This window comes from Sciurus vulgaris (assembly GCF_902686455.1).
Source record: "Sciurus vulgaris genome assembly, chromosome: 6".
NCBI lineage: Eukaryota > Metazoa > Chordata > Mammalia > Rodentia > Sciuridae > Sciurus > Sciurus vulgaris.
In genome coordinates, this window is record NC_136466.1 from 140387121 (window position 1) to 140407553 (window position 20433).

General features: G+C 38.1%; 1 protein-coding gene and 1 pseudogene across 10 annotated transcripts in view; both read left to right on the plus strand.

Moving 5' to 3' along the window:
• Positions 1 to 20433, plus strand: part of CPLANE1 (ciliogenesis and planar polarity effector complex subunit 1) — a 173225-nt gene that overhangs the window by 144072 nt on the left and 8720 nt on the right. For 7 of the 9 annotated variants that reach the window (XM_079145730.1, XM_079145728.1, XM_079145729.1 and 4 more), the window contains 2 exons: positions 3461 to 3585; positions 11733 to 11822. In XM_079145730.1, coding sequence (XP_079001856.1) covers positions 3461 to 3585; positions 11733 to 11822 — 215 coding nt within the window. The remainder of the gene's footprint in view (positions 1 to 3460; positions 3586 to 11732; positions 11823 to 20433) is intronic. The other 2 variants (XM_079145731.1, XM_079145732.1) reach the window with 1 other exon arrangement.
• Positions 69 to 3261, plus strand: LOC306664707 (raftlin-like; annotated as a pseudogene). Its single transcript has one exon. The product of its transcript is annotated as a raftlin-like (transcript).

The following is a 20433-nucleotide window of genomic DNA, read 5'->3' on the forward strand; positions in this document are numbered from 1 at the left end:
ATGTTGTTAAAAATTACCACCTTTAGTGAGTGAGAGTGCAGGGGCCGCAGGCTCCCAGGAGGGACACACAAGCATGCCATGCCACCACCCTCTGTCCCACTCAGTGGCACTCACATTCTCCGTGCATCACCTCGTCTATATGGCACAAACTTCCCTACAGAGGGCAGCACTCTGTCTCAGGGAACCAGAGCCTGCACCTTCTCTGCTGCCAGTTGCAAAACCTGCTGAAATGGACTGCAGATTGAACAAGTTCAGGAAGCGTGATGAGAAACGGGCTGGGAATATTTAGCTTTGAAGAGACCTCAGGTAGAAACCAAGGTAGATGTGGCCTATGAGAACTTCTTAGAGTTTACGACTCTAAGTGCTGCAGAGCTCCCATGGTCCTCAGTGGTAAGGTCCCTCCTTGAAGGACCTCCCAGCCAGTTTCTGGGGGCTGTACCAGCAGGGGTCCTCCCTGGCCACGCTGCACCTCTTTGTGCATCCCACTCACAAGCAGGAGAAGATGCCCCTTGAGCCTATCTTTAGGACCATCCTGATCAAGAAAACTGACAGATCTCTGAAGACTGATCTTTACCACAAAGGTTACATCTTGGAATTAGATTGCTTTTCCTCCTTAGACTACCTGACAGACCAAAAAATCATCCTGAAGTTCATTAAGAGGTCCAGGAGGCTACAAGTTAGGGCCTGAAGTTTGTTGGCATTTTCCTCAGTACCACTCCCCTGTGAACTAAGCAGACAGCAGCCCTCTCCCACCCACTACCAACAGCACCACAGAAGCCAGAGCTGTGAAAAAGGCACATGGGGACCACGCATGGCTGGAGGATGAGAACCCCAGGGGCTGCAGATGTGTGCACTGTTCCCACAGGGATGGACGACAGCCAAGAACCCAGCCCAGGCCACACAGGGGAGCTGCCTTTCACTGAGGAACCCAGCTTATACTCTGGAGAGGGTGAAGAGTCCCCCACAGAGGCTGAGCCCAACACTGCATCCAGATGATGACCCATTGGACACACACACAGGGCTACTCTAGGAAAATGGAGACCTCTGCCCTTTTCAATAAACTAAAGAACCATTAGAAGTGCCAGCAATACTATCCTGTCAATATTCCTCCCAGGGTCTCCAAGAATGGTCAGATGGTGAGCAGTTTGAATGCCAACTGGTTGGAGCACGAGTGACCACTTTCAGAAAGGATGCGTGCTGGTGAATGCAGTCTTCCTCCTTGGAATGATGAATGCTTCCTTAGGCTGCTTGACAGGTGGAGTATTCATCTTTGAAGCTGTTTCCACAGAAGATAGCAAAACCATTCAGGACTGTGATGCTATTGTCATTGAACAATGGATGGTCCTGGAAGGTGTGGAGATTCAAACTGACTACATGCCCCTGCTGAACTCATCGGCAGCCTATGGCCGTCAGCTCACCTGTGTGCTACGGACTCCCATTGTCAACACTGTCAATACTACCAGGGAAGGGAGCATATCACCAAGTGGATTGTCTTTCTTCAGAGACCACGTCTACCTCAGAAAATCAAGAAAAAGGAATCAGAGTTTCAGTGGTGATTCTCCTGTGAAAACATGCACAGCAGGCAGATGAGGAAATCCAAAGGTAAACTCAGTGCCAGAGACAAATGACTAATAGGATAAAATGAGAAGCATTTAGAGGACCAGTTCTCCAAGAATGGAGGTGTAGGAAACTGTGCTGGGTAGGCAACAGGATGAGACCTTCAAGGAGATAAAGGTCAGGGAAGAAGAGATGGCCCATGCCAGCCACCTGGGTCAGGGGACTGTGGAGTGTGAGGCTGTGCAGAATGGTCCTGCCAGCTTCAGCAGGGCCCCAATGGCCCCCCAGCATTCCAGTCCTGGAGAGGATGCTGGGAATAGGGGTGTGGAGGAAGTTGTTGGAAAGCCTGCTCTCCAGAAAACTGAGTCTCGGGCAGTTGGTCCTGAAGCTAGATGAGCTAACAAACCCAAGGCATCTTGCCAGCATCCAGTTTGCCCTGGTGTTGTGTGTTACCCTTTGACTTGGCTTGACCTCTCCTTGTGAGCTCACCTGGACCCTCTGAAGGCCAATCTCTTGACAGTGTTGGTTTCTGAACATCTGATTGGAAGGCAGCATAATGACCCTGTGTTAGAATGTAGGTCAAGTTACTTCCTTTAGACCTCAGGAGTGGGAAGCCCAGCCCTGGCTCTACCACTCCTCCTGAGGGGAGGGTCAGGACCATCCAGTGTCTATACCACCCCCACAGGACCACCAGGGTGCATTTGGGTCAAATCCAAGGACATCCCTAACTCCAAACCAAGGCTGTCGTTCCCTTCCCACCTTGCCAGGGCAGCATCCATCCCCTGCTGCTTTGGCAGCAGCTAACTGGTGACCACCCAGGAACTCTATGGCCCTTCTTTTCCAGCTAGACCTGGCTACTTTGGCAAAGAAAGTGACAGCATTGGGGAGGGGAGGTGTCCAGCCCCCTTACTTTTCTCAGAATAGTCCTAAATAGTGGGAATTTGGAAATGAAGAGGTAATTCTTTGTGTACTACCTTGCAGAATGTTTAAAAGTGTTCTGTTAGTATTAATGCAAAAAAAAAAAAAAAAATGCCAAAAAGAAAAATAATTTGTATTCACATCCTATGAATACATGTTTCTTCTGTCAGTTCAGGGCATCCAGGCTGGTTGGATGCCCTCACTATGTGCTATTTTAATCAGTGTATCATCAGCCAAGTTGTTTGGGTGCTGTGTCTCTCGTGTTTATATTGTTCAGAAAGCATTGTTAAGACTTGAAGTAGATGCATCTGGCAAACCGTAGAGAGAGAATGCCAACTGTCTTGACTGAAACAACTACCGTCTCTTCTCTTTCTTGTTCAGTTACTTATAGCAATAAATCGTCTGAATTTAAAAAAACAAATCACCACCTTTGACAAACTACATTAGAATTATAAACATTAATAAGAGCCTACAGGAAATGCTACCAACACAGACCCAAACATAATCAGATCACTTGCATCTGTATTTTGGAGTTTACTTAAAATGCCAAAGGGTCCCCCTTATGTCTTTTAGAATAAAGTGGGGGATGAAATACTAAGTAAGTAACTGGCAAATATATGGAGCATTTATAATGGGTAGAGCAATAGCTAAAGATTTCTTTGGAAAAAAAATGAATAAGGTTTGAGGTATGACATACACCAAATAATATCTTGAAAGTCATGCATTAAATGTAACACTAAGGTACAGAAAATGGAGTGTCAGGGAATGTTTTAGTCTGGGCTGTAATTTGGGTTTTTTTTTTTTTTTTTTTTTTTTTTTTTTTTTTTGCAGTACTGGGGATCGAACTCAGGGCCTTGTGCTTGCAAGGCAAGCACTCTACCAGCTGAGCTATCTCCCCAGCCCTAATTTTGAGTTTTTGAGATATCAAAGTTTATCACTTATCTGAGATATTGGAGATATAGTAATTGTGTAATTCTTATTTTAGAGAGAATCACCATGGGCACAATTTTCCAATAAATCTACCTGGAAAAATCAGATGTATCTCAAAATCAAGTCACACCCATAAGGGGAAAACACCTGGGCGACCCCAGGCGTCACGCTGGCCATGTGGTAAGACGTAAAGCCTTTTTAGTTTATGTGATTTGAACCTATTTTTCCTTCTAGTCCTCCACAATTGTGTTTTCATTAATAAAAGCTATGAATCTTAGTAACAAAGAATTCTGATATCAACAGAATGCAAGGGAGAGAGAGACTTGGCTGTACCAGGATTTTGTTCTATTGCTTTGAAATAAGAAGGCCCTAGGAATCTTTTTTAACTTGTGGCCTTTTCATAATATCATTTGAGTAGTCAGTGGATTAGATGTAGTTTATTCGGGAGTCTTTTTCATTAGTATTTCTGACTAAAGTAGACATTGGTACAAGCTTTGGTAGATTATAGAATGTCCATGTCTTAGGAGAAGAATTTAAGCTCAGATTGAAATAATATATTTTTACCCTTTGAACATCCTTTCCCATATTTGAAGATATATCTGTTATTCATTGCTAGCCTTTCTTTAGTTAATTTTACCATATTTGAATTGGGTTTTGATTCCTAAAGTAAAACATACTTATTTGTAGAATTATTACATATTAAAAACATATGCTAATAGTTAACATATGGTACAAATATATACAAATAAAAATGTTTAATAACTGACTTAGATTCCAGGTTCTTTTTATGCTCTGTGACACAGGTACTATTATGTTCCCATTTTAAAGATGAGAAAAACCAAGACAGAGGAAGCTTAAATAAATGCCTAAGATCAGATAGCTAGAAGGTAGTAGAGCCAGCATTTAATCCCAAACTGGGTCTAGGGTTTATACATTTAGAAACTACACCTCAATATGCTTGCCTCAATTCAGAAAAGTGAAATACCACAAATTCTGTTCTTTTGATAAAAGTCTTCATAGATTAACTCTTACTTTTTGGTGGGGTGATACTTGGGATTGAACCCAGGGATGCTTTACCATGGAGTTAAATCCCCAGCCCTTTTTATTTTTTATTTTGAGACAGGGTATCACTAAGTTGCTGAGGCTGGCCTGAAATTTGTGATCCTCCTGGCTCAGCCTCTTGAGTGACTGGAATTACAAATGTGTGCCACTGTGCCTGGTAGCTCTTACTTTTGATTGAATTATAGTAAGAAAATACTGTTCCTTTTAAACTAAACTTTCAACATAGCAAATGCTGTCCCTCAGTTTTTTAAATTTTATTTCATATCAGGGAAGATATTTAAAAATTCTTAGAATGAAACAATAGTGATACAACATATCACAACCTCTGGATACTATGAAGGCAGTTCTAAGAAATCAGTTTACAAATATGAGTGCCTACATAGGAAAATCAGAAAGATCACAAGTAACCTAATGGTGCATCTCGAGGTCCTTGAAAAAGAACAAACCACTTCCAAAAATAGTAGAAAGAAGGAAATAATTAAGATCAAAGTCAAAATTGGTGAAATTAAGAATAAAAAAATACAAAGCATCAATGAAATGAAGAGTTGATTATTTAAGGAGATAGACAAGATTGATAAGCCCTTAGCCAAAATAACCAAAAGGAAAAGAGAAGACCCAAATTAATAAAATTAAAGATGAAAAAGGAGAAATCACCACACATCACAGAAATCCAATGGATCATTAGGGACTATTTTGAAAATTTATACTCCAATAAATTGGAAAACCTAGAAGATATGGATACATTTCTACACATGAGAACTGCCAAAATTGAATCAAGAGAATATAGAAAATCTAAACCAACCAGGAACTAGCAATGAAATAGAAACAATAATAAAAAGAAGCCTTTCAACAAAGAAAAACCCAGGACCAGGTGGATTCCCAGCTGAATTCTACCAGACCTTTAAATAAAAACTAACACCAATGCTTCTCAAATTACTCCATGAAGTAGGGATAGAACAGTTCCAAAGTCATTCTATGAAAGTAGTGTCAAACTCATACCCAAACCAGATGAGGACACATCAAGGAAAGGAAACTACAGACTGAAATCCCTGATGAACATAGATGCAAAAATCTTAATAAAATATCAAATCATATTCAACAATATACTAAGATTGCACATCACAACCAATTTGGTTCTCTTCCAGGAATGCAGGCATGGTTTAACATGAACAAATAAAAAAATGTAATTCATCACAAAATAGAATTAAGAACAAAAATCACTTAGTCATCTCAATAGATGCAGAGAAAGCCTTTGACAAAATTCAGCATGCATTCATGATAAAAACACTGAAGAAAGTAGAGATATAAGGAATCTACCTCCATATCATCAAGGTTATATACAACAAATCCAAAGCCAACATCATAATGAATGGGGAAAAACTGAAAGCATTTCCTTTAAAATCCAGAACAAGATAAAGATATGGATATCTACTCTCACCACTCATTCAAAATAGTAGTAGACATTCTAGCCAGAGCAATAGGCAAGAGAAGGAAATAAGGGATAGAAATAGGAAAGGAAGAAGTCAAATTATCACTATTTGTAGATGATATGATCCTATATTTAGAAGTTCCAAAAAGCCCCATTAGTACACAGAGTTAATAAACAAATTCAGCAAAGTAGCAGGTTACAGAATTAACATAATGGTTTCTCCAATTATTATGTACAACTATAATGCACCAATAAAAAAATGTGAAAAGACAAAAAAAATCATTAGCTTTTTTATATACCAATAATGAATTTGCTGAGAAAGAAATCAAAAACAGTCCCATTCACAATGTCCTAAAAAACAAAACAAAAAACTAATAATAAATCTAAGGCAAAGAGAAGAAAAGTCTCTACAGTAAAACTACAGAACTTTGAAGAATGAAATTGAAGAAGATACAAGATGATGAAAAGACTTCCCATATTCATGGACAGGTAGAATTAACATTGTTAAAATAGCCATACTACCAAGGGCAATATACAGATTCAGTACAATCCCCATCAAAATACCAATGACATTCTTCACAGAACTTCAAAAATCAATCCTAAAATTCATTTAGAAGAATAAAAGACCCAGAATAACCAAAACAATCTGGAACAAGAAGGGTGATGCTGGAGGCATCAGAATACCTGACTTAAAATTATACTAAAGAGCTATAGTAACAAAATCAGTATGATACTAGCATAAAAACAGATACCTAGACCAGTGGAAAAGAATAGAAGACTAAGAGACAAACCTGCACAGATGTAGCCATCTAAATCTTGACAAAGGTGCCAGAAATATTTACTGGAGAAAAAACAGCCTTCTAAACAAATAGTGCTGGGAAAACTGGTTATCCATATATGTGAACACAAGATTGAGACTAAACCCCATATCTTACCCTGCACAAAAGTCAACTGAAAATGGATCAAAGACCTAGGAATTAAACTAGAAACTGTATTTCCTTGAAGGAACATAAGGTGAACACTCCAGCACATAGGAACAGGCAATGACTTTCTCAATAGGATTCCTAAGGCTCAGGAAATAATGCCAAGAGTTAATACATGGGATGGCATCAAATTTAAAAGTTTCTGCACAGCAAAGGAAACAATTAGGAATGTGAAGAGAGAACCTACAGAATGGGAGAAAATCTTTGTTAGCTATTCTTTTGACACAGGATTAATATCCACAATATGTAAAGAACTCAAAGAAGTTAACACACACACACACACCAATTAATAAATGAGTAAGTGAATGAAATAGACAATTCTTAAAGAACACAAATGGCCAACAAATGTATGAAAAAATGTTCTTAGCATTTAGGGAAATGCAAATCAAACTACACTGAGATTTCATTTCACTCCAGTTACAATGGCAGCCATCAAGCATATAAATAACAATAAATGCTGGAGAGTATGTGGAGAAAAAGGAACATTTTTTATGCTGTTGGTGGTATCATAGATTAGTTCAGCCACTATGAAAATTAGTATGGAGGTTCCTTAAAAGATTAGGATGGAACCACCATATGAGCCAGCTATCCAGTTCCTTAGTATTTAACCTGAAGAATTAAATTCAGCATACTATAGTGATATGTGCATACCCATGTTTATAGCAGCACAGTTCACAGTAACCGAACTATGTAACCATCCTAGGTGTCTGTCAGTGGATGAACGGATAAAGAAAATGTGATATTTATACACAATGGAGTTTCATTCAGCCATGAAGAAAAATGTAATTATGACATTGCTGGAAAATGAATGGAATTTGAGAATATTATGTTAAGTGAAATAAGCCAAATGCAGAAAGTCAACGGTCATATTTTTTTTCTCATATGTGGAAACTAGAGAGGAAAAAGCAAAAGGGAGGTAGTAGTAGAGGAGCTCCCAGGCAAATTGAAGGGAAATCAGTAAAGGAAAAGGATAAGGGGAAGGGAGGAGGAAAGAAAAGGGGAAACACTGGGGAATGATATTATCCAAATTATATTGTTATATTGTGTCCATAGATGAATATGTCACAACAAAAACCACTATTATATATAATTATAATAATGCATCAATAAAAAATGTGGAAAAATCATTTCACACATGATATATTCATCAAAATTAAACAAGTACCCAAAATTTGCAAGGTTTTATAGCCCTGCCCTATGGTTTCTTTTTTTTTTTTTAAGCAAATTATAATTATTTATAGTATTTAAATTCATTTTGACAAAATACTACCTGCAAGGAATTTGATTTCAATCCCCATTTCCTATCTTCTTTTCCTCCTCCCTCCCCGTTTTCTCTCCTCTCTTCTGTTAATCTTCCTTTAACTCCTTTATATATTTATTTTTGATTGGTATTTTCTACATATATATACAGATGAAATTCTTTTTTGTACATTCATATGTGTATGTAACAAGCAGTTGTTTATTTTAAGAACCCTTTCCCTTCTTTCCTCCCTCCTTGTTCTCCTCATATTCTACTGATCTAATATCTTTATGATATCCAGTCTCCTCCCCTGCCACCTTCTTTCCCTTATTTTGCTTTACTTCTACATATCAGAAAACATTCAGCTCTTGTGGCTTATTTTCATTTAGCATGATTTTCTTCATTTCCATCCATTTACCAACAAATGTCATTATTTCATTTCATTATTCTTTATGGCAGAGTAAAACCCCATTGAGCATATATACCACAATTTATTGATCCATTCATTCTGTTGATGGGCATCTGGGTTGATTCCATAATTTGGCTATTGTGAATTGTGCTGCTTTAAACCTTTAATGTACTGATTTTAGTTATTTTGGATAAATACTGAAGTGGGGGAAAGCTGGGTCATGGGGTGATTCCATTCCTAGTTTTTTGAGGAATCTCCACACTGCTTTCCATAGTGGGTTAAGTCCCACCAGCAATGTATGAAGGTACCTTTTCCTCACATTCTCTCCAGCATTTATTATTTGTGCTCTTGATAATTGCCATTCTGATTGGGGTGAGATGAAATCTTCATGTAATTTTTATTTGCGTTTCCCTGATTGTTTGATATGTTGAACGTTTTTTCATGTATTCATTGGCCATTTGTATTTCCTTTTTTGAGAAATTTCTATTATAGTTCTTTGGCCCATTTTTTTAATTGGGCTCTTTGTTTTTTGTTTTTTTGCATTAATTTTTTTGAGTTCATTATATATTCTGTATATTAATCCCCTATTAGAAGAGTAACTGGAAAAGATTTTTTTTTCTCATTCTGTAGTCTCTCTCTCTTCACTCTCTTAATCATTTCCTTTGATGTGCAGAAGTTTTTTAGTTGGATGGCATCCCAGTTATTGATTCTTGGTTTTATTTCTTAAGCTTTAGGGGTTTTCTTGAGGAAGTCCTTGCCTGTACCTGTATGATGGAATGTTGACCCTATGTTTCTTCTAGAATTTGCATGGTTTCTGATCTAATTCCCATCTTTGATCCGTTTTGATCTGATGTTTGTGAGAGTGAGAGAGAGATAAGGATATAATTTGATTCTTCTACATGTAGATATCCAGTTTTCCAGTACCATTTGTTAAACAGGTTGTCTTTTCTTCAACATACATGTTTGGCACCTTTATCAAGAATCAGATGTCTGTAAGTATTTGGGTTTGTCACAGTGTCTTCTGTTCTGTTCTGTTGTTCTCACGTCTGTTGTGATGCCAGGACATACTCTTTCAGTCACTAAAGCTCTGTAGTGTAATTTGAGATCAGATATTGTGATGCCTCCTGCGTGACATTTTTTTGTTCAGAACTGCTCTGGCTATTCTAGGTCTCTTATTCCAAATGAAAATTAAGGACTGACTTTTCCAGTACTGCAAAGAATGTCATTGGTATTTTGTTGGGGATTGCTTTGAATATGTATATTGCTTTTGGTAGTATGGTTATTTTTGACAATATTCTTTCTATCTAAGAACATGGGAAGTCTTTCCATCTTCTAAGGTTTTTTTTCAATTTCTTGAGTTTCTATAGTTTTCATTACTATGGTTTCTTAATATTTGTTGGAAGTCTTAGAATACATGGAAATATGTCTTCCTCTCATATCTGCCCCCTGTCGATCTCTTCATTATCACCTTGTACTCTTGACTGTAGCTGTGGCCTCAACTGACTTTCGGTCCATCTCACCTGCTCTTGCAGAATTATGCCAGGTGAGGTGATCTGCTGCAGGCTCAGAGATATGTCCAGACCCTTCCTGGCCTCAGGGTCATCTTCCAAGTGTTCCCCTCTGCCTCCTTAACCTCCTTTCTCCATATAATCTGTGCTCATTTTCCAGCCACCTGCCATGCTTTTGAACTCCCATTGCTGATTTGAAATTCTCCCTTATATTTTCAGTGTCTCACTTCTGTGTCTTAACATTCTTCCTCTTATTTACTTCTTCCAGTCTGATATGTTTAAATTCTGTATTGTCATTTCTGAATTAAGGTTCATATTTAATTTGCATGGTTGCTGTGAATATTATTGGTAAATGGTGGCTAAAGTAGTTGTTTTTCTGTCTCTGAATCCTTAATAACATGTTTACACCTCTCTGGAAGAGGTACAATAAGTCTTATGCTATCGTTTCTTATAAAATGTTGTGAATCATGCTGGACTAAATTCTTTGAGTGTAGCAACATTCTATTCATCATCTTTCTACTACCTCTTACCTGGAACAAATGAAATACTTGTATTATTGGCTAAATGAAAAATGTCTTTAGTTCTTTTTTTTTTTTTTGCCTAAAAATAGCGATATGTAAATAAATTATGTTCAAGGATATTAATACATGGGTATAATAGCATTTATACCATGTCAACAGTACTACCATGTGCCTAGCTATTATCCTTGCTTAACTGTCATTTTTACAGAGTTCTAGGTTTTAGAATCACCAAGACCTAGGTTCATATCCAGCTCTGCTGCCTATTTCATGTCCTCAGATCTGCTATTTAAAACCGACCTCATTTCGCTGGGCGTCATGGCACATACCTGTAGTCTCAGCAATTTGAGAAGTTGAGGCAGGAGGATCACAAATTTGAGGCCATGCTCATCAACTTGACAAAGGAACTTAGTGAGAACCTGTCTCCAAATAAAAAATGAAAATTGCTGAGGATGTGACCCAGTGGTAAATCACCCCTGGGTTCAATCTGTAGTAACATCAAAAAAATTTTTTTAAACCTTTCTCATCTACCTGTAATCCCAGTGGCTCAGGAGGCTAAGGCAGGAGGATCTCAAGTTCAAAGCCAGCCTCAGCAAAAGCAAGATGCTAAGCAACTTGGTGAGACCCTATCTCTAAATAAAATATAAAATAGAGCTAGGGATATGGCTCAATGGCCCAGTGTCCCTGAGTTCAATCCCCAGTAACCGCCCCCCTCAAAAAAACCTACCTCATTTGATGCCATGGTGTATGCCTGTAGTTCCAGCTGTGCGGGAGACTGGGGCAGGTGGTTCACTTGAATTCATGAATTCAAGGCCAACCCATCTATGAATGAATGAAGGAAAGAAACTTACTTTGGAGTGTCATTGAGGATTATAAGTAAAACTTTTGGCAAATGGTTACTATTAACCTTTGAGTTTAAAGAAGCCATTTGAAAAAAGACCACAGTTGTACTCTAGGATATGAAGTCCCAAAGTATAGTTTTCCCTCTTCCTTTATCTTACTTTTGTTTTGCTTTCTTGGTTTAAATCAACCACCGTTAATTGGGCACCTACTATGAGTAGGGCTTGTTGAACAGAATCAGAACCGATGAGGTTTCTATCCTCAAAAAATTTAAGGGTATAATATATGAAAAATCATATGTGTCTATGGAAGGTACAAAAGTGTGTCTGATTTTATAGGAACTGCCACTTTCACCATAGAGAAAAGAGCTCATGGAGCCAAAGAGGCAGTAAGAAAAGCTGTACAGTCTCCAGTAACCTTCCCAAAAGGTAAGGAATAAAGAATAGAATGTTCTTAAATTTAATAGTAAGTTTTAAATAATCATAAATCAGTCTTAGAAACTTCAAATGTGGATTTCAGATTGAAGGGTGTAGCTGGGCAATGATGTGTTTCAGAGATAGGGCTTTGGAAAGTTCACTTGTATGAAATCCTAATTCACTGCTTACTTGGTAACTGTGGGCAAAGTTGTAATTCCATTTATGTAAGTCTGTTTTCTCACCTACAAAATACACACTCTAATAGAATGTACATAACAACTATGGTAGGTAGGCAGGACAACTGTTGTCCCCATCCCACAGCTGAGAACGCTGAGGCATAGACAAGGGGAGGGATGTTCAGATCTCCTTAGGACATTTAAAGGGTGCTTACTCTGTGCCAGTTTGTCAACACCTTATGTACATTTTCTCACTTAATACTCACACTAATCTCATGAGGTCTGCAGTTATCCCCATTAAAAGAAAAGAACTAAATTTGGTAGGGATAATGGTAAAGAGAAAACAGCAGTTTATGTGTGTCATAAATGAGAAATCAGGAAGTCACAGTTTCATCTGGTGGTTCTGTCTTTCTGCGATACCTCCTTTCATTGCAGATCTTCCAGTTTACTACATTTCTCTTCAGCTACGTCCACTCTGCTGATCAACTCATCCTTCAAGTTCTTAATGTCAATGGCTATATTTTCTAAATGTTCTGTTTTGTTCTTTTTCCATTATTTCCACATGAATGCATTAAAACCTAAACTTTTTAGTTATTAGGATCAATTTGAATCCTAGTAGCATAATTTCCTGTGCTTTTAATTTTATAATCCCAGACTAGATGTTTTTTTCTTTCAAAGCCTCTCATTTTAATCTGTAAGGCCCCCAAAAAGGAAACCCCAACTCTGTCCCATGGATGGACGGCAACCCCAATCAACCGCAGGAGGCGTCACTTGATGCAAACCGCAAGAGGTGTTTATTCCAGCGCGCTGGGACCCAACTCCAGGAGTCGAGTCCCTAGCAGAAAATCTTGTAGGTTTATAAAGGCAGAAACCACACATCGGGAGGGGTCACACATGAAAGGGGGAAAAGGGGGAACAAAGCTGCCAGGAAATTTCAAAGGGGGTCTGGGTTTGCTGACAACATGTTTCACAATGTTTTACAACAGGCTGTAGATTCTGGTCAATAGTTTCTGGTAATCCTACTGTTTGAGCACTATCTGGCTATCAGGCTCAATTTACTCTTTTACTCTCTGTTTGGGAACAGAGAACAGCTTTAAGGGCTTTGTTCCCATTACTGGGAGGGAAACCTTAGGGAGTTGAGATAAAACAGACAGCTTAAAAAAATGTCCATTCTTTCATTTCCCCATTTTCTTTTCTGGTAAGCTCTAATCATGGAACTTCTGTCTCTATATACTCTTCTCCAAAGCTATTTCCTTGGCGGAGGGACTGGTATTGTTGCCTGAGCATTAGTACCTATACAGCACTTACTCTTTCCCTGATGAAGGTGACTAGGTGATTTCAGGCAGGCAAGAGCCCAGGGGGCGGGCCACCAATTAGCAGCCCCTTGTTTGCAGTCCTTGGTAAACAATCCTTGATAAAGGCAGGTAAATTTGGTAATCAATGGGCTCCGGAGATCCTTGACATTCCATTCTTCCAGGGGCAGTCTCCAACTTCCAGAGGCAGATGATTTTATGGCCATTTCCTCGATTTGACCCGATCCCCTATTTCTACACTAACTACCTGTTCCCAATTCTGGCTTCATTCCCCCCTCTAATCTCAGGAACTCCATGCTGCTGGGGAAGGAGGTCGATGACCGCTCTAGCTTCTTCGAGCTGGAAGTGGGTGGCGTGGGGCAAGCAGCTTGGAGTTCCTTTTCTAAAAATCGGGTCAATCAAGGGGTCCCAGGAAGAAGCCTGGTTGGGGAAGAGCAGTTTGTAAAGTCATCTGGGGGCGGCTGCTTCTATGATAGAAGAACAAAAAGACATGAGTACTGAAATGAGATTAGCACAAAGTAAATGTTGCAGCATCTGAAACATGCCACTGAGTATCATGAAAATGACAGAAGTTAATCTCTCACCAGGATGTGGAAGAACTGAGAAATTGTTCCCATAACTAGGCCTAGCAAAGGCTGGAGAGAACAAGGCCTTTATTTGGGGACTTTAACATTGTCATAGATGTCCCCAGAAAATATAGTTAAGCTACTTAATGTCATCTGATTTTGTAAAATATCCCTTTATTGGTATAACCTGTGTTTACTAGAGATCTCTATACTTCTGTTACTTAGGAATAGATAATCATACTGGCAAACATAGATTAAGTCTACCTGTGTAGTTTAGGAAGGTCTTAAACTGACTAAAAACTTCTGACTCTGGCAGTTTCTCTTGATAGTTATCAGGCACATTTGCTGAAGAATCTTTCTTTCATTTGTAGCTTCCAGCCTTTATTCTAGTGGGCTAATACAAGTGTACATCTTAAGTTACATTTAATTATTATTTCCTTTAAATGCCCAAGAATGGCTATATTTTGGTTTTAACTGTTTTGCTGGGTATCTATGATCAAGTTGGTCAAATTGACCTGGGTCCTGTCTTGTTAAAGAGTCAGCTGAGTTCCCACAGGGGTCACTCGTACAGAACTTAAGAGCGGCTCCTTAGCTCCACCAGTGACTTTGATTAGGCAGGGTCTCTTGATGAGGTGACTTCCTTTAGAAACATCAAGGGATGTTTCCCCTTTTCCATGACCCTCCTCTGCAGCAGATGCACTGGATAATTTTTCATCCTCTAGTCTCAACAATCTCCTTGATCAGGAGGTTGTGTGACCCAGAGTTGCAACGCTCCTTAGAGAAGTTCTCTTACTCCCTGGGTTCAGGCTAACATTGAGGGCAAGACCCAAATATGGACTTTTCTTGACCTCTGTATTTAACTCCAATTTCTAAGTTGGATCTTAATTATCCAGCAAGCCAGTCTCACCAGTCATAAATTAAGAGTAATGGGCTTTAACTTTAATGTCCATAACTTTACAGTTATTTACCCTTTTATCTAACTGGAGTCTGCATTAGTACTGGAAGTTACCACTATCTATTCTATAGGTGATGGCTTATTATCACAAGTTACCTAGGTTGTTTGTTCTTGGAGCAGCTACTTCTGCAAAACATTAACAGGTAACAGTTTTACAAAATGAAATTAGCAAGAGTAAAAATATATTCAGCTTGTATAATAGCTATCTTGAATTTTGATTGAGAACTACATTCTATCCCCTATTTGAGATCACAGTACTTTTACAACAAGAACCAATCTTTTGACTATAACTTTAAATAAGCTGAAGTCTGGCTTATTTTGGAGCTATTCTACACACAGTGAGGTGGGAGGCAGAGCCTTATCTCAGGTAAGGCGTGGCTCTTTACAGATCTTAAGTGTTCTAATTCTGATGTTGATCTTTGCTTCTTTTCCTTAAATACCATTAAGTAGTTTACATATACTGTTTCCTGAGTCTATATAAACTTTATAATTAACACAATTTAACATAGTATCTAAAACATGAATCAAAGAAAGGCTGAGAGAGCTTTTAACTTTCCTTTTGTGATTAAGTGGCAAAATGTTTACATGTTTCTTTCATGTTTCACAATATTAACCTTTAAACAAATCAGACTCTAATGTTTAGAAATACATTTACATTTGAAATTCTTTATCCCAGTGTAAAAAGTAACAAATTTTACACATACCCTATTGATAGCAGGTCCTATAATAGAACATTAAATGATAGAAATAAATCCCCAATAAAATTTACTCTTTATAAGTTTAAGATTACCATTACAGACAAGTTTAATCTGGAGGATAGCAGAGCTTAATAAATTCCTTGCTTTAAAAACTTGTGGTCCTGAAAAATATGAACACATTTAATATACAACTAGTGACCATTTCACAAATACCTTGACACTTTTATCTTACCAAATTGAGTTTTTAAAGAGAAATGTAGGCTCTGTAACAAAGTACAATACTCTGTAATAGTTGTTTAACCATAATTGTATACACCCCAATTTTTAAGACTAATTGTTCTAAAGAATAAAACTTAATAGACACAAAGAGTAAATTAGTGTTTCAAATCCTTGTCATTTTACCATGTCATTCTACCATATAGATTAAACTTTGGTTTATATCAGAACGTTAGTATTTCACCTTAGGAAAAACCTTCAATAGTTTTAGCTGTCTCACATACATATAACCAACTTAGTTACACACAAACTTGTTGAAACTTGCCCTTTACTTACACAGACTTTCTTAGCACTTACTTAGACCCTCATGTATTTCATCACACAAGCACTTTCTTACCCAGAAACATTTCCTTTTTCCTTTTACTAAATATATTTCCATACCCAGAACCTTTTATTTTCTCTTTCCTATTTGTTGACCCCTTTTTGTTCACATTCTGAAACAACTCTTATGAAATTTCTGAATTTAGATAAATTACTCTATTTTAATAAGATTAAATATTCTGTTATTTATAGTACTCTAATTGAAACACAGTTGAAACTTTTGGGACCCTTTGTATATACAAGTGCACTTGTTAGGACATAACTCTTAGTAACCTTGTTTTTAGTTTAGTGATGACACAAAGCAAGTTTAAACCCTTTTATTTACCAACCTATGAAAACACCAATAATGTTTAAGTATGATACCCCATGGAATTTAAGGAGTTAAAAGTACTCGATGTTATTTAACAATTAGCATTTTAACTTTGTAAATTAATCAGATGTCTCTACAAACACATTAGAGTAATCCCATACATGTTAACTCTAATTCACTTATTCTGTAAAAACCAAGATATCAGACAAGTGTTCTGTACAGTATTTGCTGTCTCTTTCCTGTTGAAGAAAAGTCCTAGAAACAATTGATATTAGACACTTTATTAACATCAATATTTTATTAGCTTGACCACCTAGAGACTTGCAAGTTATTTTCAAAGACATTTTACTCTTATTAGTTTACCCAATTTGAACCTTTTTAAATCACGTGAATTAAAAGTATCTGGATCCATTTTTAAATCTTAATTTTAGGAGCGCTCAGTTTTGATACAGACAAAACATGACATCAGACAGCACAACATACAAATAACACAAAATCAAGCCCTTGTAACTTTATAGGTGAATCTCCATTGCAGTGTAACAGATGTTCAAAAACTCTAGTTGAATAAAAAATAGAACTGATCAAAAAATCATGAGCTCAAAAAAAAACATATAATTAAAAATATAGCATTTACTTTGCTGGAGTTTTAAAGACTCTTTTTACCTTTTCTTTCCCTGGGTTTGAGACCGGTCTCCTACTGAGCCTTTAGGCTTCTTTTATTTATATTTCAGTGTAAGCCTTGACTGAGATCTGGAAGGTTCTAACAGGTTTTAACAGAAACTCTGTGTCTAAGGCATTTTAGCCACCTCATCAGGACAGGTTGGATGTTAAAATTATGAGACCTTATTTTTCATTACTTTTGAGACTGAAGCTACTTTGCTAAGTTACCCTTCAGGGCTGTCGGGAGGGGGAGTCCAGAGAAGGAACCTTTGGGGTCCACCCGAGAGTAGCCCAGTCCGAGAACCCCCCAGTTGTTCCAACCCTTCCTCCACCTTGTCCGCCACAAACACACAACAGAACCAGATACAGACGGGCGCCAATCTCTGATCCACCAATTGAACCCCATCAGCGCCCTTACCTACGGAGACTACCAGGCGTCCCTGGCTCTCCTTCCACCCTTAGGGCGTCCCCCAGGGCTGCAACCTGTGGCCCCCCAGGCACGTCTGCCGGCCACTGTTCGGCCACTCTCACGAGTCACCGAACGGCTGCCACCGAAACCGAAAGCGCGCTCACAGAATCAGACCAACTAGCAAAACACAAGACAAAGACAGACAACTTCGGGGTACCCCTTCTTACCTCCAAGGTCGACTCTGCGGATGAGGGGGGCCATCTTATCCCGGGCGAGCCCCAAATGTAAGGCCCCCCAAAAGGAAACCCCAACTCTGTCCCATGGATGGACGGCAACCCCAATCAACCGCAGGAGGCGTCACTTGATGCAAACCGCAAGAGGTGTTTAGTCCAGCACGCTGGGACCCAACTCCAGGAGTCGAGTCCCTAGCAGAAAATCTTGTAGGTTTATAAAGGCAGAAACCACACATCGGGAGGGGTCACACATGAAAGGGGGAAAAGGGGGAACAAAGCTGCCAGGAAATTTCAAAGGGGGTCTGGGTTTGCTGACAACATGTTTCACAATGTTTTACAACAGGCTGTAGATTCTGGTCAATAGTTTCTGGTAATCCTACTGTTTGAGCACTATCTGGCTATCAGGCTCAATTTACTCTTTTACTCTCTGTTTGGGAACAGAGAACAGCTTTAAGGGCTTTGTTCCCATTACTGGGAGGGAAACCTTAGGGAGTTGAGATAAAACAGACAGCTTAAAAAAATGTCCATTCTTTCAAATCTTTTATAGAATATTTTTTGGTTTCCAGTGCTCAGTAATGTTCTTCACTATTTTCTAAGCCAATATCTAGCAATGTTTAGTACATGAGATATAATGCCCCCAAATGTTGTCCTTAAAAGCAGTTGAAATTATATGTAAATGTGTGTGTGTGTGTGTGTGTGTGTGTGTGTATGTTACTAGGGATTGAATCTAGGGGTACTCTACCAGTGAGCTCCATCTTCAGCCTTTCTTATTTTTTAAAATTTTGAGACAGGGTCTTGTTAAGTTGCCAAGACTGGCCTCAAACTTGTGATCCTGCTGCCTCAGCCCCCCAAGTAGCTGGGATTACAGGAGTATGCAACTGTGCCATGCTTGTATTTTTTATGAAAGCTTCAGAGATACTAGTGTGTTATGATCTTTGCATGAAGTATTTGATTCATTGTCCATTGTAGCCTACCTCTGAGAGAGAACAATTGAGTATAATTCTAGGTTTCTGGCTTGAGTGCTCACTCGACTATGGCCGACTAATTGACAGAAGTAGGGCCAAAGAAACAAGATTTTTTGTTTGTTTGTTTGTGCTTTGCAGTGCTGGGGATTGAACTCAGGACCTGTGTGTCTGAGGCAAGTGTTTGACTATGCTACATCCCCAGCCATGTTTATTTAGAGACAGGATCTCACTAAGTTGTCTTGGCTGGCTTTGAATTTGCAATACTACTGTTTGGCGTTCTAAATAGCTGGGATCCAGGTGTGTGCCACTACACCAACTAGAGAATAAGGTTTTGTTTTTAGGGCTGGAAGAGGTAGTAGATTTAGGTGTGTCATTCAGTTTTAGATTTCTCAGGCATTGTTTGGCAATTTGTTCAAAGAAAGTATCATTTCCCAATCTCCTTCAGAGAAAGAAGGCATTTGCTGGCCTGATTTCTACAATGGGGTTTCTTCACCTTAGAAAGCTTTCACTGACACACATAGACTGAAAATGAAAGAATGGAAGAAGACACTGTGCAAATGGTAACAAAAGAGAGCAAGGGTGGACTATATGTAGATCAAATAAAATAGACTTTAAGTCAGAAACTATCACAAGAGACAAAGGTCTTTACTTAATGATAAAGGATGCAACTTATCAAGGGAACATAACAGTTATAAATGTATATGCATATAACATTGGAGAACCAAATACATAAAGCCAATACTAATGGATATCGGGAGAAATAGCACTTTAGATAAAATGGACCAAATACATATAGAACATTCCATGCAACAGCAGCAGAATACACATGCTTCTCTAGTGCACATAGAACAGAGATAGATGTTCTGCAGGCCATAAAACAATTCTTGACAAATTAAAGTCATATTTTGTTTTGTTTTGTTTTTTGTTGGGGGCAGTGTGAGGATTTGAACATGCTGAGCAAGTGCCCTTCCATTGAGACATCACCAACCTATAGCAAGGTTTATTTTTTACCACAATAGAATGAAACTAAATATCAAAAATAGGAAGAATTTTGGAAAATTCACAAAAATGTGGAAATTAACATGCTCCTGAATAACGATAGATCAAAGAAGAAATTTTTAAAAATTAACAGTATTTTCAAACAAAAATGGAAACAATACCAAAATCTATAGGATGCAGCAAAAGCAGTTCTAATGGGAAATTTTATTGTAATAAATGCCTACATTAAAAAATATGAAAGATCCCAATTAATATTATACCTCAGGGAGCTAAAAAAAGAGAAATAAACCCAAGTTAGCAGAAGGAAGGAAATAATAAAGATCAGAATAGAAATAGAGAATTAAAAAAATAGGAAAAAATAAGAGGTGGTTTTTTGAAAAAATAGACTTGACTTACTTATAGCTAGACTAAGAAAAGTCTTAAATATATAAGATTAGAAATTAAACTGGAAACATGACACCTCAAATAAAAGGAATCATAAAGGACTGTTATGAATAATTATATAGTAATAAATTTGGTAACAGAGAAAAATGGATAAATTTCTAGAAAAATGCAACCTATCAACATTAAGTCAGGAAGAAATAGGAAGCTCGAAATGACCAGTAACAAGCCAAAAGATAGAAGTAGTATTAAAAACCTCCCAGGGGCTGGGGATATAACTCAGTTGGTAGAGTGCTTGCCTTGTAAGCACGAGGCCCTGGGTTCAATACCCAGCACCAAAAAAAAAAAAAAAAAACTTCCC